Source organism: Varanus komodoensis, unplaced genomic scaffold, assembly GCF_004798865.1.
Source record: "Varanus komodoensis strain SLA01 unplaced genomic scaffold, ASM479886v1 scaffold13_3, whole genome shotgun sequence".
NCBI lineage: Eukaryota > Metazoa > Chordata > Lepidosauria > Squamata > Varanidae > Varanus > Varanus komodoensis.
The window spans coordinates 14,763,651-14,790,442 of record NW_025335409.1 but is presented as its reverse complement, the minus strand read 5'-3'; the positions used below and the strand labels follow the sequence as shown (position 1 = coordinate 14,790,442).

The 26,792-nt window shown below is 40.5% G+C and overlaps 1 protein-coding gene across 1 annotated transcript; it reads left to right on the top strand.

The window, feature by feature from the left end:
* Window positions 1-26,191, top strand: SLC26A3 (solute carrier family 26 member 3). Its single transcript, XM_044423273.1, has 20 exons — window positions 1-131; window positions 3,072-3,211; window positions 3,559-3,669; window positions 5,475-5,632; window positions 6,701-6,865; window positions 7,963-8,115; window positions 9,071-9,153; window positions 11,265-11,412; window positions 11,527-11,640; window positions 11,733-11,810; window positions 13,695-13,790; window positions 15,281-15,387; window positions 16,532-16,601; window positions 16,689-16,781; window positions 18,526-18,621; window positions 19,594-19,827; window positions 21,684-21,738; window positions 22,229-22,377; window positions 24,010-24,072; window positions 26,168-26,191. The coding sequence occupies exons 1-20, from the start codon at window positions 1-3 to the stop codon at window positions 26,189-26,191; spliced, it is 2,268 nt and encodes a 755-aa protein (XP_044279208.1).
* Window positions 26,192-26,792: the final 601 nt, after the last annotated feature.

Genomic DNA, 26,792 nt, shown 5'->3' with positions numbered 1-26,792 from the left:
ATGGTTGAACCTGTAGGCAACCAATATGTTGTGGCCCGTTCAGTGTATTCAGAGCTTTTATTTGATGAAGAGCATCAGAAAGTGCACAGATACCACAAAACCTTTGCGGATCATCTCAGAGTACGCTTTAGGTAAGAGACATTCCATTGCAAATGTTGCTAAGAGTATTACTGTTTGTAGTTTCCCCTCTTTCGATCTTTTTGTTATAATTGCAAATATATGTGCACAATGCTGTTGGAAGCCAAGTATTACATGCAATGGGTTGTTCTCCTCTGTTTTCAGTCATGCCACTATCCTTGGCTGGTTTTCCAAAAAATATTTTCTATAAGTTGTTCCAGTGGGTCTTGCATTTTCCACTCTAGCAGCCTGAGAGAAAAGAAGAAGAAACAAAAAGAAATGGCACAGAGGACTGCTTTTCATTCTGATAGTTTGGTGCATATACTAAAACCTGCCACCTGCTACTCAAATCTCTCCTGTTTATTATCTATAATAATGTTTATAATGATGTTTATAATTATAATAAAAAAGCCAGCTTCACTGGCTCCCCATTGAAGTCCGGGCCCAATTCAAGGTGTTGGTTATGACCTATAAAGCCCTAAACGGCTTGGGTCCTGGCTACCTGAAGGAGCTCTTACGTCCATATATGCCCGCCCACCCCTTGAGATCAGCAGGAGAGGCCCTTCTCCGGGAACCCTCCGTGAAGGAAATTAGGAGGATAGGTACTTGGAGGAGGGCTTTCTCTGTGGTGGTGCCCAATCTATGGAATGCGCTCCTCAGAGAGGTCCACCTGGCACCATCCTTATTTGTTTTTCGGCGCCAGGCAAAGACCTTTTTATTCAAATGCTATTTTAATTGTTAATATTATTTATTTATGTTATTTTTCGGGCCAGGTCGACTCATATTATATTGTTTTATTCTGTTCTTATTTATTTATTATTGTGAGCCACCCCGAGGCTTCGGCGAATGGGGTGGCACAGAAGCCTTCTAAATAAATAAATAAATTCTCCTGTTTAATATGTATGTACATATGTATAATGTTCCCTGTGACCCATACACATCCTAATGAGGAGTCTTAATCCACCTAAAAGTTATTGAGCCACACTTTCAGAGGCAATTTTATTAGTTCGGCAAATAAAAAGGTCTCAGCCCTACTCTTTTCAGAGACCCGACTCCCCTTCATGTTCTAAAACACTATTTAGAACAAGCCCTAAAACAATATTTTAAATTACTCTAGTCATGTGTCACATTCAAATAAGAAGAAAGAAGTGTATTTCTGATGGCTGTCCCACTGTTGTAGAACTCCTTTCCCCTGAAGGCTCTGGATACATGATAATAATATACTTGGGTTGGGCTTTTAATGGCTTGGGTTAAACCATCAAAGACTAACCAGGCTAAGTTTAAAAAAAAAGCATTGGCTTTATTCTCTCTCTCTCTCTCTCTCTCTCTCTCTCTCTCTCTCTCTCTCTCTCTGTGTGTGTGTGTGTGTGTGTGTGTGTGTGTTGAGCCTAAGGGGCAGATAAGATGACCTAGAGGTGGAATTTAATAAAGCCTGTGGAAGGCATCTTTACCACATTTCTCAAATATGCTTATCCACCCTCCTCCTCAGTATTTCTTTTATAACTGCCATTTCCTGATGTTCAAACAGGTCAGAAAGTGGAAGGAATAAGACTTTAAAAATAAAGTATATATGTTGTAAACTTTTCTATAGGATGAATATTGTATTATTTATTGCAAATAACACCCAGAGAAGTTTCTGTAACGGAGTGACATACACATTTTTTTTGTAATAAATAAAAGTATGAAAACAAAATTTTAAAACTTCCCACAACATAACCTTAAAATACATTTACCTCAAAAACCTGTTGAAAATAGTGTTACTGTGAGGAAATAGTTGCTTCAAAAATGGGAGGCGAGCAAGGCATTGCATTGCCCAACCACAGTGCCACTACTGCAAGTTTGGTGCCCAAACTGAATTACCTCAGAATACAATTACCTCAAAAACCTGCTGAGGAATGTGGTTACTTCAAAAATGTTGGGGGAACAGGTGCCTCAAAAGTGGGGGAAGGGTTCGGGTTGAGCCCAGTCAGGGCTGAACCCATTCCTGCAGGTCTGAAAGCACAGCCAGGCTGCTTTTTGACCACACAGTTCAGTGGGAGGGCTCATACTGTGGCTGCTGAGTGCCACAAGAAGGCAAAATGCTTCCATCATGAACCTAAGCATGGCAGACCCATTGCTTCCAGATCTCCACCTAATGGCCAGGAATAAGACAGCCTCCTGAATCTTACCGAAGCAGTGAAGTAGCAGGAGCCCCCCTCTTTTGCTGGGGCATATGTGCCATTAGAAACTGCATAAAAGCAGAAATTGCAGAGGTGAAACTTTTGCAGGCACGCAGATAACAGTCCCATCAACACTTTCAGCTGTTGTGGTTTTGAAGGTTATGGGCATAATAATGATGTAAGAACAGATATCAGCTTCCATATTGTCAGGTTTACTCATTAAAAGTGAGAGAGCACTAGGTGTGTTTAAATGGCTGTACCATGTACTGTTGTATTACTGTGTTGTTATAAAATCCCTTGGAGATTTTGGGCTTAATGATAGATTAATAAATGGGACCTGGAACAACATTCTGCAGTGCAAAGTGGGCACTCCAATTCAGCACCCTCTTTCGAGATTGCTTTCCTCCACCAGACCCCATTTTTCATTTTTCTCTCCCAATAGATACTCAACATCCATTGCAATCGAGCATGCTCACTCCTCACTGATTTGGTTTCCCCAAATACAGTGATACTTTCCTCTTTCTCAGTGGCCCAATTCTGGCTCCATTCTGCATCCACAAACTACATTTTCTATTAAATAATTTTGTTACTCATGAAAAAAATTACAGTCTCTGGGAAGAGTGTTTGATACACAGTGATCTTGCAGATAGTTTTGCTTCTACTTAAACTTTTCTGCTGAAAAATTATTCATTGTAGTCTAAGCCACAGTAACATGTATTTAAATTAAACTCCTTTAATTTAATTATAATCCTTATGCTTCGATGAGGAATGCTATTTAAACTACTGTCTTTTCAGCTGCACATCTCAAAGAGCAAAGAAAGTGGCTGTTCGTTTGTTCCCCATCATCTCCTGGCTATCTATATACCGCTGGAAGGACTGGATTCTCAGTGACATTGTTTCAGGAATTAGCACAGGGCTGGTAGCTATCCTACAAGGTAAACATTGATAAATCACTTCTTTCCACCCTCAGAAACTAATCTGGAATAACACTTCTGGAATAGGACATCTATCTATCTATCTATCTATCTATCTATCTATCTATCTATCTATTTTATATCCTACTTCTTTCTTTTTTTAAAGATTTCAAAGTGCCTTACATCATTCAGTGGAGCTTCCTTTCATAGGTTACTACATTGACTTGTCCCATCTTGGAAGTACTAATTGGAGTTAATTTCTAGTTGCATGAACAAGTGCTAGTGCCGCATTAAACTGACATTTTTTTCCACTAGTGTGGCGGAAGTGTTTATCAATGTGATTTACATGGTTTTCTCCATCATTTTAGGACTAGCATTTGCTTTGCTGGTGAATATTCCTCCAGGATATGGACTCTATGCAGCCTTTTTCCCAGTGATTATATATTTTTTCTTTGGCACTTCCAGACATATATCAGTGGGTAAGTCGAACTATATCCCAGTGAACCATTGGACTGTGTTATGTCCTCCAAGATTTCAATCAAACTCCCAATAAAACATGTTGTGGACATGAACCAATTCTAAAAACTGTTTCCCCTGCAGATCGTTCCAGTTAGTGGCTCTAACATAGGTATACTGTACCATGTAAAATCATAAAACAATATGTTACACTCCATCACAGATTCCCCCCACTAGAATCTCATGCAGCAATATCAATATTAATATATAGGAGTAGGATATGTTTTGCAGATCTCACCAGATAAAATAAAGAATATGAATGGAATGTGAAGGTCCAAGGGTTTAGATGCATACATGCAGAACAATGTATGCTCTATATATCTTCATGCTGGAAAATATTCTGCACACATTTATAAAAAGCCTTTCCTAAGGCAGAACTGAATGATGCACCCCACTTTTTCATGGACTTCATGGACTTTTTCATGTACCAGAGACTCAGTGTTGGCTGTTTCGACTGAGGGACTACTGATGAATGGACCCCATGTGTAGTTGGGGAGCAGAGGAGTGAACCTCAGGCTTATGCTTCTTCTCACTGTTTGAAGAACCTTTAACATAAGCCAGAGTTTACATGCATGCACAGCTACCTATGCAAGCAAGTCCCATTCATGCCATCCATGTGTGGCCATAAATAGATAAACAAACAAATTGTGCGAGTAGCCCTAGTATCACAGGCCTGGTTTACTACATTGTGGATGAAGGACACATAACCCTAAAGCTCTCTCTTGTTTGAGCCACATGTAAACCTCAGGGCTTGCTATTCTGAAGTGGCTTTAATCTACTTGGCTAAAAATATTGTGTAAACGGCTGAATTCCAAGGTTCTTTGCCGAGCATAGGTTTCTAGCCCACAAGTAAAATACAAAGAAGGAGTGGGGCCTGCAACAAAATGTATAATACCTTTCCTGCACAAAGCATCGATTACATGCTCATGGGTCTTACTCATGGTTGTTTATGGGGTCTTTAGCTGACATCATGACCCTCTAGTTGTCCAGTTTTCCACCCTCAACAGGCAGTCAGCACTCCAATACCACTAGGCATCCTGTCCTCATTGGACAGTTTGTGGGTGGGTCCCCCTTCCCTATGGATAGCTGTCTGAAGAGTTTATATATTTATGCAAAATGTTGGGTTTATTTATTTATTACTTCATTTCTACCACCCTGAAGCTCTCTGGGTGGTTCACAACAATTAAACAAATACAAAAGATATAATAGGATACAGTATAGAAATCTAGTGTGCAAATTTAAAACCGCTAAAAATTTCAATATTCCAAAATATAAAACAGTTTAATATCTAAAACATTTACATTAAAACTAGCCCTAATTAAACCAGCAGACTTAACCTATCATATGCCATTAAATGTTTGGAAATAAAGGGCATGTTTAACCTGACCATAATTTAAAAATCAATTTAATTACATAGTATTAATACTAATAATTGTTTAGTTCCCCTGAGCCTACCAATACCTCTATCTTGCATGTGGTTGGTGCCGTGCTGGTTATATAAGGAGAAGCAGTTGGACAACAGGATCACTGGTAGCATGCATGATTTTACCAATATTCCACTTAAGTTGCCCATAAAACAAACATCAGGATGAAGAACACTGTGTCACCCGAATGCTCCAAGAACTTCTTGATGAAAGGTCAATGGAGAGAGCAGGATTTAATCTTTACCCTTCCCACTTAAAGAGAGCATTGTGCACACTTCTTTTATGGACATAATCTTTTGAATCAAGCAGTAAACATTTCCTAATGCAACGCTAATGTCCCACAGGTCCCTTTCCTGTGCTGAGCTTGATGGTAGGAGGAGCCGTTTTAAGGATAGTTCCAGAAGTACCTGGTAGCAATGGCACAATAACAGATGACCCATCAATCACTGAGCAAAGAATCATGGTGGCAGCATCAGTGACTGTGCTAGCTGGCATATTTCAGGTAAGGGCTGAATTCTGCATAATGGGAAATATCCAATTCAGTGTTACTGCTCATGCAAACTACATCATGCAAAGGCAAGTGACCTCTAGTGCAACACCACTAGCAGTAACTGGTACAAGGGGCTTTCTGAGGAATTTACATTAGCACTAATACCAAACTGGATACTGCCCAACCTGTTTTTTTCATCTGTTTACCCATTTCTGATGCACTCATCAGTCAAACTATTGGATCACCAAATAAAACCACTCCACAAAGTTTGGCAAGCAGAAAGCAAATGCATTGCAGAAAAAGGCCTGATGAATGACTGGTTCCAAGATGGCTTGAGGAAATATGTTAAGCCTCTGCTTTTTGATATGCTTACAGTGCTGCTCGGAATCCTGAAGGAATAATCAGTCAGCCAAGATGGCCACCTTGCATCTTACCTGATACAGTTCATCAAGCAAGATTAACAAGATTATGAGGAAATCTAGGGAAAGAGCAGATGGCCTCATGTAGTTAAAGGCCTATGCAATGAATCAGGAATTCTCTGGTTCAGATTTCAGCTCAGCCATGAACCCACCAGGTGTCTTAAAGAGAGCTGCCATCTCTCCGCAGCATTTTTCTGGTAGAGCATGATAATAACATTGGTCTGCCTTTGAGGATTGCTGTTAGGATTACTTATGGGCAGGGTTTAATATTACCACCACCCACCCAAAACGGACACAGCCAAGTATCACTTTGGTGAAGAAGCAGTAATTTAAATTCTCAGTGTGAGCATTACACAACTCAATGCAACTTATGCATCTCTGTGGCAGTATCACTGGCATTCATTAGCCATGTAGTGCTAGTCAGTACATTGGATAAAGGAAAATTTGAAGCAATACTGTTTCCTTGAGCGGTGCTTTCATTACAATTTGTGAAGCATCTAAATCCTGATGAGATGATGAAATAGCCTGCGCTTAATGTATGGAAAGCTGATGTGCTTTTTTATATAGATATGAAGTAATGTTAACAAAGAGGACTAGCATGATTTCCATTTCTTTTCTGTTTTACTACCATACAAATGCCATTTATTTCTTTGTGTTCCAGCTGCTGTTGGGTATCCTACAGGTTGGCTTCATAGTTATATATTTATCTCAGTCACTAATAAGTGGATTCACTACTGCTGCAGCTATCCATGTTTTTGTGTCCCAACTGAAATTAATTTTTCAACTAAAAGTGCCCGGATATAATGAACCATTGGGAATTATATGGGTATGTGTTTGAAAGCCCTGTGTAATTATTCTTCAGAGTGCTCCCTCTCTCTCTCTCTCTCTCTCTCCCCACCCCCACCTCCTTCTGTTTATTATGAGATATTGAAAAAGTAACCACAAGAAATACTGTTAAATACTGAATCGCCTTTTGTATTGAAGGATTGTTTGTTCCCAGCCCACAACCCACAATTCTCTCAGCCTCCCCAGGCCCAAATCTACAATATTTCTTTCTGACATTTCACTTTACTTCTGAAAAGCTCAGTACAGCACACATCAGGGTTTTTTTAAATGTTTGTATTTATTTGTTGTCTTAATGGATGACTGTAACTCTGAATTTGGAGAATTATGGACATCCTGTGGATGGCAGAAGGAGCATAAAGGCAAAGGCTGCCTCTACAATCCTCCCACTCTGCAAAAGACTTATCTGGCCCATTTCAACCGTAAGACTTTTGCCCCAGCATAAGAGGAGAAGAGGCTGAGATGCCACCAGAATACATCATGTTGTGGTCGAGCCTTATTCCTCCCATCCATGTCTTCCTCCCTGCTCACAAACCTCCAGCTCCAAAGTCAGTCTTCCAACCTCAGAGCCATACCCAGTGCTGTTCTTTCCACCAGGGTGGAGGGAGGATGCTCCAAAATGGAGTCCAGGCTCCAACCTGAGAGTGCATTTCTGAAGTTGGGGATGGGACTGATTTCAGGGACCTACTAGATGGCCATAGGATGTCTAGATGGCCCTAGGATTGTGGCCTTAATTTTGTACACTGCCATGTGATTTAAGAATGAAGAGCTGTATGTCATAATAATGATATTGATACTGAGGATAATAGTAAAATTATTCTCCCCTGTGGTTCAACTCTGTGAAACAGAGTGCGATCAACTCAAGGTCACATGCTGAGTTTCACAGTGCTGATCTGACACTATAACCACAGCACCGCACTGGTTCTGCTTTACCAGGTATAATATGACTAGGCTGCTGTAATATAATATGTGTGGAGTGCCTTGAATACTTGAAATGAGAAATATAAGTGCTAAGTACATCATTGTCATCTTATGCAACAACATGCATGGAGCAGTATTTCTTTTTTCATTGTATGACAGACTTTCAGAGATATATTTGGGCAGATTACAAATACAAACATTGCAGACCTCGTCACTGCGTTGATTGTCTTGGCCGTTGTGTCTGTAGTCAAGGAAATGAATGACCGGTATAAAAACAAGCTTCCTGTTCCTATCCCCATTGAAATCATTGTGGTAAGGATCTTCTTTTTCCACTGAATAATGAGAAAAACAATCATTTAAAAATAAAAAATCATAATTTGCTTTATGTCCTGTTGCAAACAATATATTTTTTGAATCTGTTTGGAAGGAAGAAAGCAAGACCATTGTGTATATTCCTCATTAATCTGCACTGAGCTGTCTTGTGAAGGAGATCCCTTCATCTGACATTATATCTTGGTTTAGTTAACATGGGAAGCTCCAAAATCTGTTTTAAGATGTTATTGATGGGGTCATGCAAAAAATGATCTCAAACTGGACAATTCTGGAATGCCAGTCCTCTTATGTCAATATAACTACCAAGCCATCCCAAGGTAAAGTTACAGTGGAATGGTTTGGTGACTTGGCTAAGTTCTTTATTTCTTGTACTATTATTAGCTGATACTAATATAGATATTATTACTATTATTAGCCAATACTAATACCTATTATTAACTATATTAGCTGATACTAATATCTATTATTTGTAGATAAATTTGATGATGTAGAGGCAAATAGCAAAGCAAATGTTCAGTATCCTGAAGATAAATGCCAGAGGGGCTTCACCATGCATGGCATTTATTGTGCTCTCGTGATCTCTAACTCACAGAAGTTTGCAGGGAGCTTTCAGAATGTTATCCTCTTCCAGAGCCTCTCTTATGTTTTCCAGCCATTTTCCCAGTGCTTTTTAGAATATGAAATTTCAAACTGGAACAAAAGCGTCATGAAAGGTTGAAACCAGCCATCTCATGGCTGGTTAATAGACTACATAGATAGGCAGAGAAATACAAATGCCAGAAGAAAAAAGCTTTGTCTAAAGGTTGCATTTTTGCCTCCAACAATCAGCTCTGTAAAGCAGCAGGTTAAACCCTTAAGCCTGTAAATGACTCCTAATACAAGACTGAAGGCTAGAGAGAACCATCTTTTTGAAACCTGTTGTGCTCCTTTCTAGACAATCCTTGCAGCTGGGCTATCCTACGCTTTCAATTTCAAAGAAAAATTCAAAGTAGATGTTGTTGGAAATCTAGAGAAAGGGTAAGTATGTTAATGGCATGTTAGGGTGCCTTATATTTCATGTGGAGGGCATTTTGCCACAATTTGGCAAGAAGAAAAACTGCCTGGTATTGGGCAAAATCCAGCAGTCCACGAACACTAGAGGGAACCGCTGCTACTGCACCAGAGGGCTAGCCGCTCCTGAAGTAACCGGGAAGGAACTGAAATGCCTTCTTCCAGAATGGGGCAGGACAGTGGAGCTTGCAGAGGAAAGCTGCACTCATTCATCCCATTCCAGAAATGGCTTTTTCAGGTTGTTTCCAAGGTTGCCTTAGGAACTTCCACACTAGCAGTGGGCCCCATTAGTGCAACAGAATAAGTGAAGGCGCAGGGATATTTATTATATTTATATTTATGTCCTCTCAAGGAATTCAAGGCAGCTTACATAATTTTCCTTACCCTTCTCTTCCTTCTCCTCCTATCCTCACAACAACAACCCTGTGAGGTAGAATAGGTTGAGTGGGGACAGAATCCAGATCACCTGAGTTCCAGTCCTGCACTATGCTACACTGGCTGTCACTGGATACTGCCCCATTACTAAACCCATCCAAATATTATAGCATGGACTGTGGAACAAAGGATTAGCATCTCCAGAACAAAGACATTATCATCTCTGGGGCTTAAAAAAGTACAGTGGAGAAACAGGAACAAATAAACTCTTCCAAGTGCTGAAGGTGACTTCTGTTTAGGAAATGGTTGCTTTACAACTCCCTCTAGAGGAATTCATTAGCAAAGTCTTACGTTTATGGAACCTCTGTAGCACTGTGTGGACTTTAGAACATGACATAAGCCTGGGGAACAGCACTGGTGAGCCACGATTTTAGAAAAACACAACGTACAGTAAAACTAGTAGCAACAAAAAAGACATGAACAATCCCTACCCATTTAAAAATACTGTTTTTAAAAAATCTATGGGTCCTACAAGGAAGACTCACTATAGTGAAAGCTGCTTAAATTAGGATCTAACCCATTGGATACATGCCATAATTTAAAAAAAAATAGCCAACAATAAAGCTCTAGTAGATCAAAGCTTCCTTTCAGATGGGAAGATATCACCTTGCCTTCATAGGAAATTAAAAGAAAGGCAATATAACAGGCTATCCCCCATGTGACAGTGTCACAAGTAGAGGGAGCTCTGCCTAATTATGTTTTCTTACTTGGGAGCCCTTTCCTTAGATCATAGATTTTAAGTTATGCTTATGGTCATGAAGCACTGATACAAGGTGCTCCAGAAGTTCTTCTGCTCTATTATTATTTTATAACCTGGCTCTAGTATTGAAAAAGACTCAGGATTTAGATTAAGAATTGGATTTAGTAATGGAAAATGATACTACAAAACGAGATTTCTTAAAAACTGCAGGAGGCACAGATAATACAGAGCTCACCAGATTTTCTTCACATATATCCACACCTAAAACAAGTGCACTGTTAACTTTTATGCTGCAACTTTGTTCTTTCCTTCCCATTTTTTTTCCACTACCACTTTTACAAAGTGAGCACTCACATGCCCTAGGGCATGGGTCCTCAAACTATGGCCCGTGGGTTGGATCCGGCCTGCCATGCCCATTTATCCGGCCCGCCTCAGAGGTTTTGGACTTGCCGCGTGCACGGGCACAGGGCGGCAGCTTGCTCACACAGAGATTGCTTTGGACTCGCCCGGAGAAAACGATCTCCACGCATGCCCACTGCTGCCTTGCTGCGCGCGCCCACCCTTGCCTCGCCGCGTGCACGCACACCCCTTGCCCCTTCACCGGCCCGCACCCACCGCCGGTACCTTTCAACTGGCCCTCTGTGGAAAAAGTTTGAGGACCCCTGCCCTAGGGGGACCAGAAGACCTCAGCTTGACCAGCATCAAATGCAAGTGCAAATCCAACATCTAGCAGGACTCTCAACTGGTTTTAAATTTGTTTTTTAAAGATTGGCCCAATATTCCACATCTCATCACTCTTGGCCTGCCAGGTCTGTACTTTGTGTTCAATCCTTATATACATATGTTAGTAGAGAGCAGGAAGTTACTCATTTCTTAGCATGCCAAAAATATTGCATGTGGAGCCCCTTTTTAAGCCCACCTCTGATTTCATCTTCACTTTCAGGTTTCAGGCTCCTGTTGCACCAAATATAAGCTATTTCCAAAGCTGTGTGGGTGACGGCTTCTCCATTGCAATTGTCGGCTTTGCTGTAGCCTTTTCTGTAGCTAAAGTGTATTCCATCAAACATGACTACCCTCTGGATGGCAACCAGGTAAGTAATCAATACATGCAGTAATGTCAGGTCTAATGAATAAATCAATAGGAAAATGTGTAAATGATGCTTTGTCTGGCCATTAAAATAAATACAATCTTGATTTTTTTAAAGGAATTAATTGCCTTTGGATTAAGCAACATCTTTTGTGGTATATTCAAAGGATTTGCTGCAAGTACTTCACTTTCAAGGTCTGGTGTCCAGGAGAGCACGGGAGGGAAGACTCAGGTATCAGACAATTCAAGGTCCTGCAAGAACTGAATTCAGGAAAGCTGTTTTCTAACCATGTTCTAGATTTACATTGGACTTTTCTCATGCAGATTGCTGGCATCCTCTCAGCTATTGTGGTTCTGGTTGCCATCCTGGCCATTGGTTTTCTCCTGGAACCATTGCAGAAGGTACTGACTTTAGTTCCTAAGAAGTCATTCCTGCTCAATGTTGCAATTCTTTCCTACAGAATTGGTGGGAAATTGAATGATCAATGCCAACTGATGCCACAATTGTCACATATACCCCAGATCTACATGAAACCCTCAAAGTGTGGGGTGTTATCTTTCTGTAATTGATGGGGAAATCAAGGATAGATACAGCAATTCAATATTTTGTTCCTGTAGAAAGTGACAAAATGGCACCAAAGCGTGCCAGGTCCAGAAGTTGCTTAAATCTTTTCCATATCTTCATCTCCAATATTGCCTCATCAGGCTTTGATATCAGCCTGCAATGCTTGAATGTTCCTTTGTCCTGTAGCACCACTCTAAAGCTAGTGACAATCTGCAACAGGGGGACTGTGTACACAAAAGCATCAGAAATAATCTGGAGCCACTTCTATATACAAAGTAGTCAGAAATGCCTGGGTGCACCTGTTGGGCTGTGTTACTTCACAATTGTCCCTCACAATTCACAATTGTTTTTTATTGAAAGAATTACCTTATAAGCTTGATGCTTGAAAATAACCCAAGATATCTGGGGTTATTTTGGTAGGTGAAGGTGCAATCCCATGGCCTCTCAACATCGTTTGGGGAAGGGGGCATCACTCTGTCAGGCTCCAAGATCCCACAACCTTGGTGGTGGGAATCAAAAAACCAAATACCTCAGCTGCCTTCCTTCCGATCATGTACATGAGATGCAAGGGGTGAGGTATGGCAGCAACACCTAGTGCTGCATATCAGGAATGAGAAGGCCTTAGATTTCATCCTCAATTTAAAAAAAAAAAAAGCGGGGGGGGTGTGGAATGATCCTCCACTTCCCATTTGTTTTTGTTTTAAAAACTTAGGCCCCACCTACTTCAAAGATAATATCAAGGTGACTTACAACAATAAAATAACAACAAATATTTAATGCATAGAGATTAACAGTACTTAAAATATGGAAAACAAGTGTGTTAAACAAGCCTAGAAGTCAATGATCAAAAATTGAACAGGAGTATTAATAACCAAAGAAAAGGAAATAAAACATATGCAAACAGAATGCTTAAGTGAATAGATTTTAACCAAACATCTAAAGACACTAAATGCCAGGGCTTGAGTGCTTAATGAATCTCACCTGCAAGAATATTTTATCAGTTAAGCATCACCATCAAGTGCTCCTTTGCACTTCCTGCCACACTGCTGTTTTTAATGGTTTCATATTATTAATGACATAGATAATAAAAAAAATTGGCATGTGCATGTGTGTGTGCATGCGCGCGTGCATCTTCCAGTTTTACTCAGAAACAGAGGCAGAAGCTTCCTCTCTCTGGCCAATAGTCCAGATGCCTCTCTTGGAATTTATATAGTTATTTAACAGCACAGAATTTTAAGCATCAAACTTTGTTCACCTACTTTGAGACAACTCTTTTCAAAGAAGAGGAGATACACATGGACAATCCTGAATTAACCTGAATAAGGGGAGAGAAGTTTTCTACAGAGCCCCAATTCAAATTTTATTTGAATCACAACCCTTCCACAGAATAATTTATGTGTTTAAAAAAAAAACTATTTAACAAAAAATATGTCTGGGTTATGCTGGACAATTTCTCTCTTTTTAAGTTCACAAGATATGTGGCCACTTCTTTGTAGTGAGCTGCAAGATGGAAAAGACAAGGTGGTTTCTTCATATAAATCTATATCTCTTTTGTTGTCCATATGCCACATACAGGAGAATATGCATTACACCTGAGTGACCCATAGCAGGAAGAATAAGGAGGGAACCAACAACATTACCCAGGAATACACATTTCTATTTTTATTATCAAGTGCTCTTTTTTCTGTCTAACTTTACTAGTGTTCTGTTTTTATTGACAGTCAGTTCTTGCTGCTTTGGTTCTTGGCAATTTAAAGGGAATGCTGATGCAGTTCAAAGAGATTGCAGTTTTGTGGAAAAAGGACAAGTATGACTGTGTAAGTAAATAAAAACAAATCTTAGCATGAAATACACCTGCAATATCATTTTGGGGTTGGCCAAATACACATTTAGAGGTAATAAGATGTAATAAATCAATGAAATAATAATAAAGATATTTAAATATGGTTATTCATAAAAACTGCCATGGCTAATCTAGATCCCACTGGAGTCATTACACATTTGTGTGATACACATAAAAGGGAATCCTAGTATGGCTGAATCTATTTACAATATTTGACTTCAATGAATGGATGCCACTCATAATTTTTTGTTTGTTAGTTCATGGAAATATTGTGCAATTTGCAAATGCACTTCCTCCCAATAAGTGGAATGCGCACAGTGTTGTGTATTGCTCTAAGACTGCAACAGTAATTTTAAGACTATGATGTAAGGGCAGAACCTCTTTCAGCCTCAGGGCCAAATTCCATTTCAGAGAAGCTGTCAGGGCCACATTCCCATGAAGAACCAAATGAAGGCAAAAGAAAAAGAAACGGCAGGGCCAAAAAATACTAGCTTATTTTTGCATATAGCTCTAAGGGCCAGTGGGTAAGCATTAGGGCTGGAGTTACAACACTTGTAGGAATTGTAGGTTGTAGGAAGTGCAGAAAGGTAGGAAAACTGCAAAAAACAGGAGGGAGGGAGGAAGGAAACATGTGATTGGTGCTTAGGGAAAAGTAGGTAGAGTAAGGGGACATCAAGATGGCCAAATTCATCCCCTGCTCAGTCCTGAGTTTAAGTAGTCCTGATTTATGAGGAAGACAAATAATCCATACATTCCAGAGACAGCTCAGAAAACCATACACATGGCCTGATAAGAAGGCTAGGTACAAATCCGTCACAGAAAATGCACCTAGTTTATTAACAGGGAAGCAATCCTCTTTAAATAACCAATACTGAACACAGTACCACAGCTACCTTGCATGACACCATCAGGTGGAAAAGTTCCTTTTGAAATTCCAGATAACTGTTGCTCATCAGAATACACAGGATTGAACTAGCAAGAAGAAATACTTTTTGTAGGTGGTGCTCTCAGTCATATTCCTGAACTCCTTACATCACTAGCCAAAGAGTTGCCAAGGGTGCTTCTAGATGAAAAGATTCTAATGACAGTCATCAGAATTATGCTGCTATTCCATCTTTCTTCCTTAATGTATTTTCCCCAGTAAGCAAAAGGATGGGCAAAGTGGTGAGAAAACAAATGAGGATTGCTTGTGGAAGATGTTGATGTGTGGATGCTCTGTAAAATTATAAATGCCTCACATGGAAGCTTACTTATGTATTATAAACCCAAGCATTATAAATTGCCTGGAATGCCTCCCCCTGTACTAAATCTTTTCCATGAACCCTTCCTACCAACTTTATCATGACTTCAACCCTCAGTTCAGTCTTTTGCCTTATACCCAGTTTGTTGTGTTCTTGAATGTGAGATTCTGTGCTTTTGCCCATCACTGACAGTACTCATGCTGATTTGGGGTATTTTTTGCAGCTTATCTGGCTTGTGACATTCCTTGCGGCTATTTTACTGGGGCTGGATCTTGGACTAGCAGCTGGACTAGGATTTGAACTCCTGACCGTTGTATTCCGTGCACAGTTGTGAGTAGATATTTCTTCTATTTCTACTTTGCTTGTCCACTGAAACAGCTTAATACAGTGGTACCTCAGTTCACCAATGCTTCAGTTCATGACCAAATCGGATCATGAACAGATATTTCATAAAAATTTTGTCGCAGGTTGTGAACTGTGCATTGGGTGACAATCATGAGTGCGCCCACGGCTGCGATTGTGCCCATGTCCCCTGCCCAAGCGCATCCACGCCCGCCTCCCCCCCACACACACACACCTGCACCTGCCTCCCCCCCCCCACGCACAATCGCTGGGAGGAGGAGATGGCCGTGATCTTTGTTGTTCTTTGTCACTTTGCTTCAATTTTTTCTGATTAAAAAAATAGTTGCAGAGCGGATTAACCTTATTTACATTGAACCTCATGGGGAAATTCAACTTGGCTCACGACCAATTTGGGTCACGACCAGAGTCCTGGAACAGATTAAGTTTGTGAGCCAAGGTACCACTGTAATGGCAAAACACAAAGGTATCACAAATGCAGTGCATCACATGAAACCCTAAAAATTATGCGCTGCAACAAGGTGATCCATTATCAGCAATAATTGTTTGCAATCATAGTTTGGGATACTTTAAGGAGCACAGTAAGGAATTATTGCAGATAATGAATCATATTTTATGTTTATCCTTTTTATGTTTTAATTTATTGTCAATCAGCTGGTTCCAGTTTGAGTGGTCACATGTCCCAGATTTTTTGGGCTGAAGTTTGCAGCCTACACCAACCATTTCCAGCTCAGTGCTCTCCTGGTGTGTTGGACTGCAGCTTCCACAATTCCTCACAGGCAGTAGCTACTATATCTTCCCTGACCAAAATCTATACGCATTGAAATGTACTGTGGAGAACTCTCTCTTAAAGAACGTTGACAGAACTGCAATTATCAGGATTTTCTGGAATAAGGGAATTACTTTTAAACCCACTTAATAGCACATTCCTATTCATATTGTGTTTCGGGCAGGAGCCCGAACCCTCCTACGTGTTCAACAGGAATCATACCCTATTATGCATAGGATTGCATCCTAAGGCGGTAGCACAGATATATGAGCCACCTTCATATTAAAATAGTTGAAATGATCACTTTAACTCTACACTCATTTGATTTTTCCATTTATTTTGCAGTCCAAAATGCACACTTTTGGCAAACGTTGGCCGAAGTGACATCTACAGAAACAGAAAAGATTACACAGATGTAAGATTCCTAATTTTACTACTGTATATTTGCAAGTTGATTGTGACAGAATGTGGTTAACTAATGGGTAATATTTTGTGGCTTTAGATATATGAGCCAGAGGGAGTGAAGATCTTCAGGTGTCCATCTCCAATCTTCTTTGCTAATGTTGAATTCTTCAAGGACAAATTGACTGCAGCAGTAAGTATTTTAGTGGTGACAATTCTTTAATAGAAACAACTTTTTCATGTAACATGTAGGCTTAAAGAACTGTGAGGAAAATAAATATGCCCTCTCCTTCCTGTATTTTTGGAAAGCTTCAAAGTGTCCAGAGGAGTTTTGTTGTTGTTAAATATATAAAGAGAGCTAAATTGCAGACATAGCACAAACTAGTAAGAACTAGCATTCAACTAGCAATTTATGACAAGATTGGGATTTTTCCCACACTATTTTCACTGTGAAACTATGGTTTTAAATTGTTTTTTCAGGGTCAATTCATATAACAACATCTAGCAAGAAGAATACAAATGATGATCTCTCTCAGACAAACAAACAAACCCTTTAAACTCCTTACAGTTCAGGGCAAGGAAGTAGACAGTGATGAAAATGGACAAAAGAGAAAATGTGTGGCACTGGAAAAATATTGGACTGGATCCAGATTATGTTCTTCATATTAAGTGTGTGGTATATGAGCCAGAAAGCCCTGAGATCTCAGATGGTAATAGGTGCGCCACATAATACAGTGCTGTGCAAGATGTAGTCCTCTAGATGCTTTAGATTACAATTCCAATAATCCTTCAGCATTGGCTATGCTGGCCAGGCCTGAGGAGAACTATAGTCAGTGCTATCTAGATGGGCAGAAGGTGCCCATCCCTCAAATAATAGCACCTTCCTTTAATTCTGCACCACTCCCAGAGTAAAATTATAGTCACACTGAGAGCTGTTTCCAAGTTCACAAGGGGACTTGCAAAGACACCTTAAAGACTAGCTTTGGCCTGGTTTCAGCATAGCACATGGCAGCTTATTGAGGTGTGACTCAAAGGCCTGGTGTCAGCACCTGGCATGGCTGGAACACTGCTATGGCCCATGTGCCCTGTCGGGGTCCACTGGCACTAATGCCTTGTCTCCTGGACCCCCCTCACCAGTTCCAGCCATCTGGGAAGGATCCCTGGCTTACCCAGCAGAGGCATTTAATTGACTGAAAGCTGTCTGAGAATCCACTCAGCTCCAGTCAGAACCAAGCAACCACCATTTTTATGGCAACAACAGGCATTACATTGTGTAGCATAAAAAGGTAGCTTTCCAGTTCAGATCAAAGCTGAGCAGCCCTTTGACTGCCACCCTTCAGATTTCCTTGCTGCTGTTACCACATAACCAAATCAGCCAGACCAGAGGAGGAAGAGGCTGATAACATTGCCACACACGTCCAAGTGGCAGCAAAGCATGTAGGGGGCAAAGGCTGTAGGAGAGCCCTTCTGTGGGAGTGGCCCGCCAAAGCCAAGGCTTTGTCCTGGAGACATGCAGGATACTTGTATGTGTGTGCACTGCTTGCCTGCCTTCTTGGTGTACCACACTGAAACTAGGAAACTCTGGTTGCAAGGTATGGAACAAACCAGTATCTGAAACTAACTTCAAAGGTTAGTTTCCCAGTTTGGATTTAATAGGAAACTATGGTTAATTAACCCAGGAATTCAGTTGTGGCATGCTGAAGAAGGAAAGAACTGTGCAAAAATGAAGCATGTAGGCACAAGTCTTATGCATATTTCTGATTAAGGCAGGGATAATAGCACTAATAGCAGAGTTAATACTATTAATCTATCTTTCAGGGTTCTTTTAAAAATTACTGGAAATGTATGGAAATAATGTTGGCCCTTATGAAATGAACTTCTCGTTATCTTTAGATATATTAAGTTCATGCTAAACAATAAAAATAATAATTCTGCAGGTTGGTTTTAAACCACTGAGGGTTCTACGCAAGCGCAACAAAGCTTTGAGGAAAATCAGAAGAATGCTGAAAAAGGGACAGCTCCAAGTGACCCCTGTAAGTACCTGAATTGATGAGATGACAGATACAAACCTGCTATCTAATTTTCAAGTGCCCCATTCATTTGAACAAAGCTTCTTGGATAAAAAACAAAAGGGCCAAATAATTGTTTGCTGATACTCCTGGTTTAGCAAAGTACGACATCAATTAAGTAAATAACATTTGGGGCACATTTCTAAATATAAGATCTATTGTCCAAATGTAAGAAAAGCAGTGGCTTCTACAAGAATTCCACTCCTCGTGTTCATTTAAAAAGGAGTCAAGACCTATAATCACAAGGCAGTGGTGGGAGCAGATACTAGCACTGAGGCACAACTAGAATTCTGTTGGGGATGGTCAGAGAAAGGATTTGAGATTATAACAAGTCGACAGATTCTTCAGCAATGAGTGTACTATGAGCTCCACATTTTTCAAATGAAAATGACTGTTCCTACCTAGAGCCTGGAATTCTATAGAAGTATTTAGAGTGCTATGCTTGCTGTCTCTTGCATACGTTCTCTGAAGCTGGCATGCAAATAAGGGTCTTTTCTGCAGTGGCACCCCAGCTCTGGAACAAGCTCCCCAGAATGGTTTGCCTGGCATCCTCTTTACATTATTTTAGGTGCCAGGAGAAAACCTTTTTATTTTGGTGGTATTTTAATTGTTAACCTGTTTTAAGTATCATTTTAACTCTGGCTTTGTCATCAGTTTTGTGCATCTTATATTAGTTTTAATGCTTGTCTTTGTAACTACTGTTTTATATTGCATTTTACTCTGTATTTTATACTATTCTGTATTTCATCTTGTATGCTGTTGTTGTAACCAGCCCAGGAAATTGTACGGCTAATGGGGCAGGCTAGAAAGCGTATGTATGTATGTATAAACAAACAAACAAAAAACTACCAGCTTACCTTGAGTGCCAGCTGAAGTGTTCGATGCCATTTCTTTATCAATATTTATCATTCTGATTGTATTCTTTTTTCAACACAGAAAGGTTATCTCTGTACTGTTAATGGTATGAATGATTCAGATGAAGAGCTGGATAACAACAGAATTGAAGAACTGGATCAGCCTACTAATACCAAAGATCTGCCACTTCAGATAGACTGGAACTCTCCTCTTCCTCTCAACCTCAGCGTTCCAAGAGTTGACATCCACAGCATCATCCTTGACTTCTCAGCAGTATCATTTCTTGATGTTTCCGCTATGAGAATCCTGAAAGAGGTAATTGCCTTCTGTGCAACTTCCAGTCAATGAAAAAGTAGAATATTATTTATTTCAATTACATGTATATGTTGTTTTACCCCCAAGAAGCTGAAGGTAATGTATGTAGTGTTCTGTCCACACCACAGTGTTATCTTAACAATAACTCTGTGAGGTTGATTGGACTGAGAAATGGTGGCTAGCATCCAGTTAGTTTAATGGCTAGGTGGGGGTTTGAGCCTGGCTTTCCCAGGTCCAACACTCATAGTCCAGTGCTCCAGTTACTATGCTACACTGGGATAAAAATAAGATTCTTGTATTGCGTTACATTGCATTCTTTTTCTCCCATGCCTGGGGTTGGGGGAAATCTTCACTGGAGGTGTTTAAACAGAGGTAGGGCAGCCATCTGTCAAAGATTCTGCAGTTTGGGCAGGCTAGATGATTTCCAAGGTGACTTCCAATTCTTCATCTTCTCTATAGATGCTTCCATTATTAAAAAAAACAACCCTACAAACCACAGAATTAGCAATGCAGAGATCTACTAGTTATTAAAACTGTCAAGGAGATACCAAAAAGAGCCACTGGGATGGCGGGGGGAGGCATGGAAACAGACAAAATTATTACCATACGGAAATGATAGGTAAAAGCTGACTTTTCAATTCCAGACATGAAAGTGGCTTATGATCACAATATTATACTAGTAACCAGCATGGATGGAGTGTTCAAACCATATCACTTAACATTATTTCATTAATTCTAATGCCAGTGCAGTAAGAGAGGCCAGTATTATTGAGTCCATATTGCAGATGGCAGGGAGGAATGCCAAGACTGGGAGATGGCCCCATGCAAAAATCTTCACAGTAAGCTCATAGCAGAGGCAATGGGAACTTTCAGGCTCACTTTCTTAACTGCTACACTGTGAATGCTGTGCTACCCAAAACCAAGCATCTAAAGCTGATCAAGCCCACTCTAACTTGCCTTGACTCCCGGCAGGGGTCCTTCCCATTGTGTGCTACTTGAGAGGCTCCTTAGATACCTTTAGTTGAAAATGCTGCTCCTGGATCCTTTTGAGGGTATTGCATGACTATTCTGCTTCCTGTGCCAGGTTAGAGATTATACCCGAAGGCTTTCACTTTCCGTATGCAAAGCCTGTACTCTGCCACAAAGCCAGCCTTTCCCAGCCAGGTGCCTTGTAGATGCACTGGACTGCAAATTCCATCATCCCCAGCTAGTTGCAGACCAACACAGCTGGAAAACACTGGGTTAGGGAAAGCCTCTCCCCCAGCTCTCCTACATGAAACAAGGAGTTCAGACATGTGGGAAACCTTATCATGCATGCCCTTCCCCATTTTTAATTTCTTCTGGATTGTGCCAATGTATCTACCCCACCAATAGCCAAATATTTTGATTTTCATCCATTTTACAGTTTAATCATCAAATACAATGCATTGTAAGGTGCAGAACGTGTTGACAAAAGGAGAGCTGAGTCAGCAACTACCACTAGTTTTGATCTGCTATGATTGATCTGAAGTGGGGGAAACGGTATTGCCACTAACAACACTAAACATTTGCAAATGGGCAAGCATTTGCAGGCACTCAAAACCAATTGTTAGTCAATATTACTAATTGGAATGATCCCAAGAGTAAATTGCATGAACCCCATCTTCATTTGCCATGCATGAGAAATGTACTGTTTACATTTTGCCTACAGCATGATGAAGCCACAGTCAGCCAAAGGCTACTTGCTGTGGAAAAGCTCATCTTGTGTGAAGCAGCCCTAGGACCAGTACTCTGTGGATAGAAAGCTGAACATTTCTGTAATGTTTACACACTTCAGTCAACCCTTCAATAATTGCCACTTATTTTTTCTTTGACAGACTTTGAAAGAATTTGTCAGGATTGATGTGGATGTATATATTGTGGGAGCATATGGTAAGTTGGCCCAAGTCTATTATATCTAAACAACAGCAATAACATGGTCAAAGTGTACACCTGAGTCTGTCTCTAACATCCTAATGGTATTTACTGTCAAGAAATTAAGTGGAGCTTTCTTGCAACTCTGCATGCTAAAATGGACTGTACTTTAGTCTGAAAGATAGATTTTAGAAATACTGTTCCCCAGAGAATGGTCAAGGTCACATGGGTTCCTCCTCTTGCTTTTCACCAAATGAAGCTGCACCCAGTGCTGCAGGGTTTGTGGAAATGGTATAGCAATGCATTCCACAGGGAGCAAGGGGAAATGAGTGTCCTAATTACTCATACTAGTGTGCAAGCCTGTCCTATAAGCTAACCAGATAAGGTTAGGGCTGGCACTGGAAAGAAACTATGTTGCATTCATTCAAATATAATGTGTGACTGTTTTTTTTTTCCTGAACTCACTTCTAGGTCTGTAAATCTGTTTTATTTTCTGCCCCCACCACAGATGGCCTTCTTGATAAATTGAAAATATCTGAATTTTTTGATGATGAAATTAAGCCAACCATGTTTTTCCTTACTATTCATGATGCAGTTTTATATATATTGGTTAAAAGGGATATTGTGCTCAATTCACCAAAATTCAAGCCCATTATGGTAAGAGCATTTATTTATTTATTACATTTATATACTGCTTCACATCTAAATAGATTCCTGAGTGGTGAACAAAAGATGAACAACTTTGTCCATGTCACCAGGCCATAGCAACTTATATTGAACTCATAAAATAAGGAAGATGGTAGCATCAGTCAAGTCAAGGACATGCATCATGTTTGCTGTGGAGGGAAGCAGTTATGCCCTCCAAGTGTGATGCAAAACGGTCACAGCGAGGCCTGGAGGGGACCGGGGCCCCATTCATGGGAAGAAGGCTAACAGGCCCCGGACCACTCTAAAGAACTCTGCTGGATGCAATGGAGGCAGCAAAATAAACCTCGCTGCCCATTATGGGACATAGAGCATGCTCAGGCATCTTCACTCTCTTGTGCCATTTGCTGTTTAGCTGATGTACAGTCTGTTTTATTGACTGTAGGTCCCCAGTATATCAAGGAGCAGAGCAGGGTCCAAAGCACCAGAGATGACACTCAGGTGCAATCAGGCCAATGGTCCTCTCCACTTAACTGGTCTACAGTGAGACTAGGGCCTAGGCTGGACCACCAGTTCTCTCTACTGGAAAATCCCAAAGAGCACTCAGAAATCCATTGGATTCCATTAGTCTGCATTTAAATGGGTGCCCCATCTCTGCAGGAGGGAAATAATGCCTTGAATTCAATTCTCACTGGGAAATGATCTAACTATGAACGCAACCACCAGGCCACTACCACAATTTTCAGACTATTTATCTCATAGCTTGAAGCAAAACCAAATCAAGAGTAGGACCTGCTTTGTGTGTTCAGCCTATGACAAACTGAGACAGCCTCATGAGATGTTGAAGTCCCATGCTCCAGAATCAGCTTTGGCATGGAGCTTAAAGTCACTCCATGCCACTATCCTGGTTTGCTTCTTTACCAAACTTGAGGCTACTTCTTGCCAGCTCAGTCAAGGAGGCTGCTGGGCTTTAGTGTGTGCAGTTCAGCAAGAGCATCCCCAGTCTGTCTCCATGGACCAGCACCAGAGGAATCCCCTCAAGGCCCACTTCAACATAAAATATTTTCCTGATCAGGGACATTGAACATAGTGACTCCCTGCCACCCCAGGCCCTCCAACCTATACTAGTGTCACACTAAGTACCCAGGTAGGCTGAGCTGAGTCAGGCCAGCCCTACCAAGCTCACCTGCCCAAGCCTCAGTAGCACATGACAGATCTACCTTCTTGTCCACAATTAAATCATGAATGATTGTAGTCTTTCTGCAGACTGATTAGGTGTTAAATAGCAGCATAACATGCTGCCTTTCACCTGGGTTAGCTCACCACTATCAGTAGCATCTTTGTTTATAGAAGGTGAATTGTATCCATTTTCCCCTGGAGACTTCTGCTGTACATTTGGAAATAGGCCGGGGGAAGATAGTACTACCACGGAGCGTCCAACCATACCCAAAAGGCACACTAATAACTTGAAGTAACTTAAACAGGGAAAATACTTATTAACATAATGTAATTCCTGCTGAGTAGAACCTCAAACTGATAGAACAGTGAATGATGTCAGTTTAGCAAAATTAGCAATTACCTGATGCCTTGAATGAAAGAGTAAGCAATATTTTCCATAACTCTAGTACATTTGATCCATCACAGGAAAAGATGAATGATCATTACATAATCAATACAAATGGAGAACTGCGCAGTCGAGAGTTCATGGTAAGGCACACTTTTCAACCCAATATAATCAATAAATAGCATTTTGGAAATTGAGGTAGCTTATTTAAAGGGTATGCGTGGATAGTCCCTTTATTTTGAAAGGGACAGCAAGAAAGAAGTACTTGCAGTCATTAACACTTTAATTAAAAATTTTGCCCATCCAGGGGCCTACTTTCCTTTACTCTTTCAAGTAGCCTGACTACTATTTACATGCATTATGGTAAAAATAAGTAAAGCAATACATGTTCATCTGCCACCAATTTTTTTCTAGTGTTTTGCCCCCACATATTTACAAGACACAATTCATTACTTAACCTATCTGTGCAGAAGCTGAAGTTAACCTGGATGAATTCCTTGGTAGAACTCACAAGTCTGGTGTAGCAAGGCATAATAGCTCACTTCAGAGTTCAGGCACTGACCTGTTCTTAGAAGAAGATGCTTCTATAATTGAGAAAGTCCTCTAGCTTTACTATCTAGGAGCACGATCCTATGGCCAGTAGATGTTCTGCTAGGTCGGTAATGCATTATCGTGAGTCAACCGCGGGAACCTGGGATAGACATTAAAGACGCAGAGGTTCATAATGATTGATCTTTCCTACGACCCCGAGTTTTATTTCCTCTTCTCAAATTGAGATTCCAGGATTCTGACAATTTGGCGACGAAGGTGGGATTGTGGGTTTTTGGCCCTTTATCCTCGGTGGGAGAGATGGTAAGTTCGGCCAAAATTCTCTCCACTGGGGGAGCACAGATACTGGCCATCTCTTCCGTTTCGCAGGCGGGTCAATGTAATTAGATCTGGTCTTGAACCTCATTGCACATTGGCTTTGGTTGTGGTCTCCCAGGAAGCATGGGGGGTTCAGAATCTCGGCTTAATACCCCATGGACACCTCTGCATCAAATTGCAGGGTGGTGTGAAATGGCCATGGGTGGCACCTGTGGGGTTGTCACGAAGCAAGCACTTGGTATTTTGATTTAAAACAGCATGGTCAGACCTAACTAATTTGGCTTCAGAGGGCTCATTTGATTGAAATTGGCTACACCTTTTGCAAAAGCATTTGGTGGAAATACATTCTAAGGAGTTGGAACAAGTTTTGCTTTGGTCCAAGCTGGTGGAGGAAAAAAGCTAGCTAATATGGTATTGGTGCACCAGGAAAGATCTACACGTTAGCCTAATGTTTGTTGGGGACTCAGCCCATTTGCCAGCCCCAGGATGTGGGCAGCTAAAATGGCAAGTTCTCAAAACTTCTTTCCATGAACATAAGCACTCATATGTTCATCTAAATGTTTGTTTGTGTTAACAATGGGTTGGTGCATTTTGTATCTATGTGGGAGAGTATCATCTCTGTAATAAGAAATTGTGTAAAACTGTTCTCATTGTCCAGCAGAAAGCACATTTCTCTTTAGCCTAGGCAAGCAACAGGTTTGTGCAACACCAGTTCAACAAAGGATTTCTTTTGTGTGCATTTTTGCGTTGGTCGGATTGATTTCAGCAACCCAAACATTTTCTTCTTGAGACTGTGCTAAAGAGACTCAAAAAAAGGACATAGACTTTACACTTTATGTTGTGAGCCGCCCCGAGGCTTCGGCGAATGGGGCGGCATAGAAATGTTTTAATAATTAAATAAATAAATAAAAGGCAGAGTACCTGTTGCAACCTCAGTCAAGCCTTTCAAAGTTGCAGCAGGGACTCCACTTTCAGAGGCCCCCCCTTCTGTTCCTTCAGCCAGCAGGGTTCTTTCCAATCCAGCTGAGATCCCAAAGACAGAAGATTCTCTTTGGGTCTGGCATGGGCGAGGTTGTTCTGGAGGCAGAGAGGTGAGGGCTGAGGCACCACTGGCTTCCACCAGATCCATCCATTGCCTCATCTCCTCACAAGCAGGGTGAAAAGATTTAGAAGACCAAATTGACTGTCTAAACATTTCTGAGGACAAGGGGAACATGGAGCAATCCTCATTTCTGCAGCCTTCCATACTTGATTGGACACCTGTAAACTTCTGTGTTTGGAAAGTTACAGGCAGCCACACAGAATCGCACCAAAAAGTGTTGCAAATACTCTTCTGATATAACTGGCTTATTTCTTTTGTCTACCCTGCAGGCACCACCTCAAACAAAACTCTGATTGTCATGCATATTGAAAACAGCTGGAAGATAAGAAGTCATGTTGCCAAGATAGGGATGTGTGCAGGTGTATGTATATATGTATAATATAAAGTTGTGTAATAAATGAGATTAAAATTGTATAATAGCATTATACAAGTTCTGATTTGATGCAATGCTAAAATATCAATTTGCAACAACAACAAAAAAAGAAAAATAGCCATTTAATCTGTAATCATATATATGTATATTTGTAAATAATTTGGTATATAGTTAAATGGTACAGTCATGAGTGTATAAATTGTTTATATATTTCAAATATTTTCATTTTTTATATGCCTTATTTTATCTTGTATTTGCTACCTTCATAAAATTTTTTAAACCATTCAGTTCTTTTAATTCTGTATCCTATTGGTTTTTCAAATAAGTTTAAAAGAATGCATACCTGTAAAATGCCACAATTGTACTTTGCACAGTGTACAGCCCACATTTTCCTTTGAATGGCAGTCATATTTTGAACAATTAACTGGCATGGACTTTATTCATAAATTCTGAAGTCTAATGAAGATCATCAGGCACAAATCCAATGAAAGGTTTCCAAGAGAGGGAAAGATTGATAACAC

What these genes read in the sequence shown, in the direction of transcription:
- SLC26A3 (XM_044423273.1), top strand. Translation starts at nt 1, where the DNA reads ATGGTTGAACCTGTAGGCAACCAATATGTTGTGGCCCGTTCAGTGTAT. An exon ending in TGCTAGCTGGCATATTTCAG is followed by an intron (nt 5,633 to 6,700) that starts GTAAGGGCTGAA and finishes TTTGTGTTCCAG; the next exon opens with CTGCTGTTGGGTATCCTACA. An exon ending in AGGACAAATTGACTGCAGCA is followed by an intron (nt 16,782 to 18,525) that starts GTAAGTATTTTA and finishes ATAATTCTGCAG; the next exon opens with GTTGGTTTTAAACCACTGAG.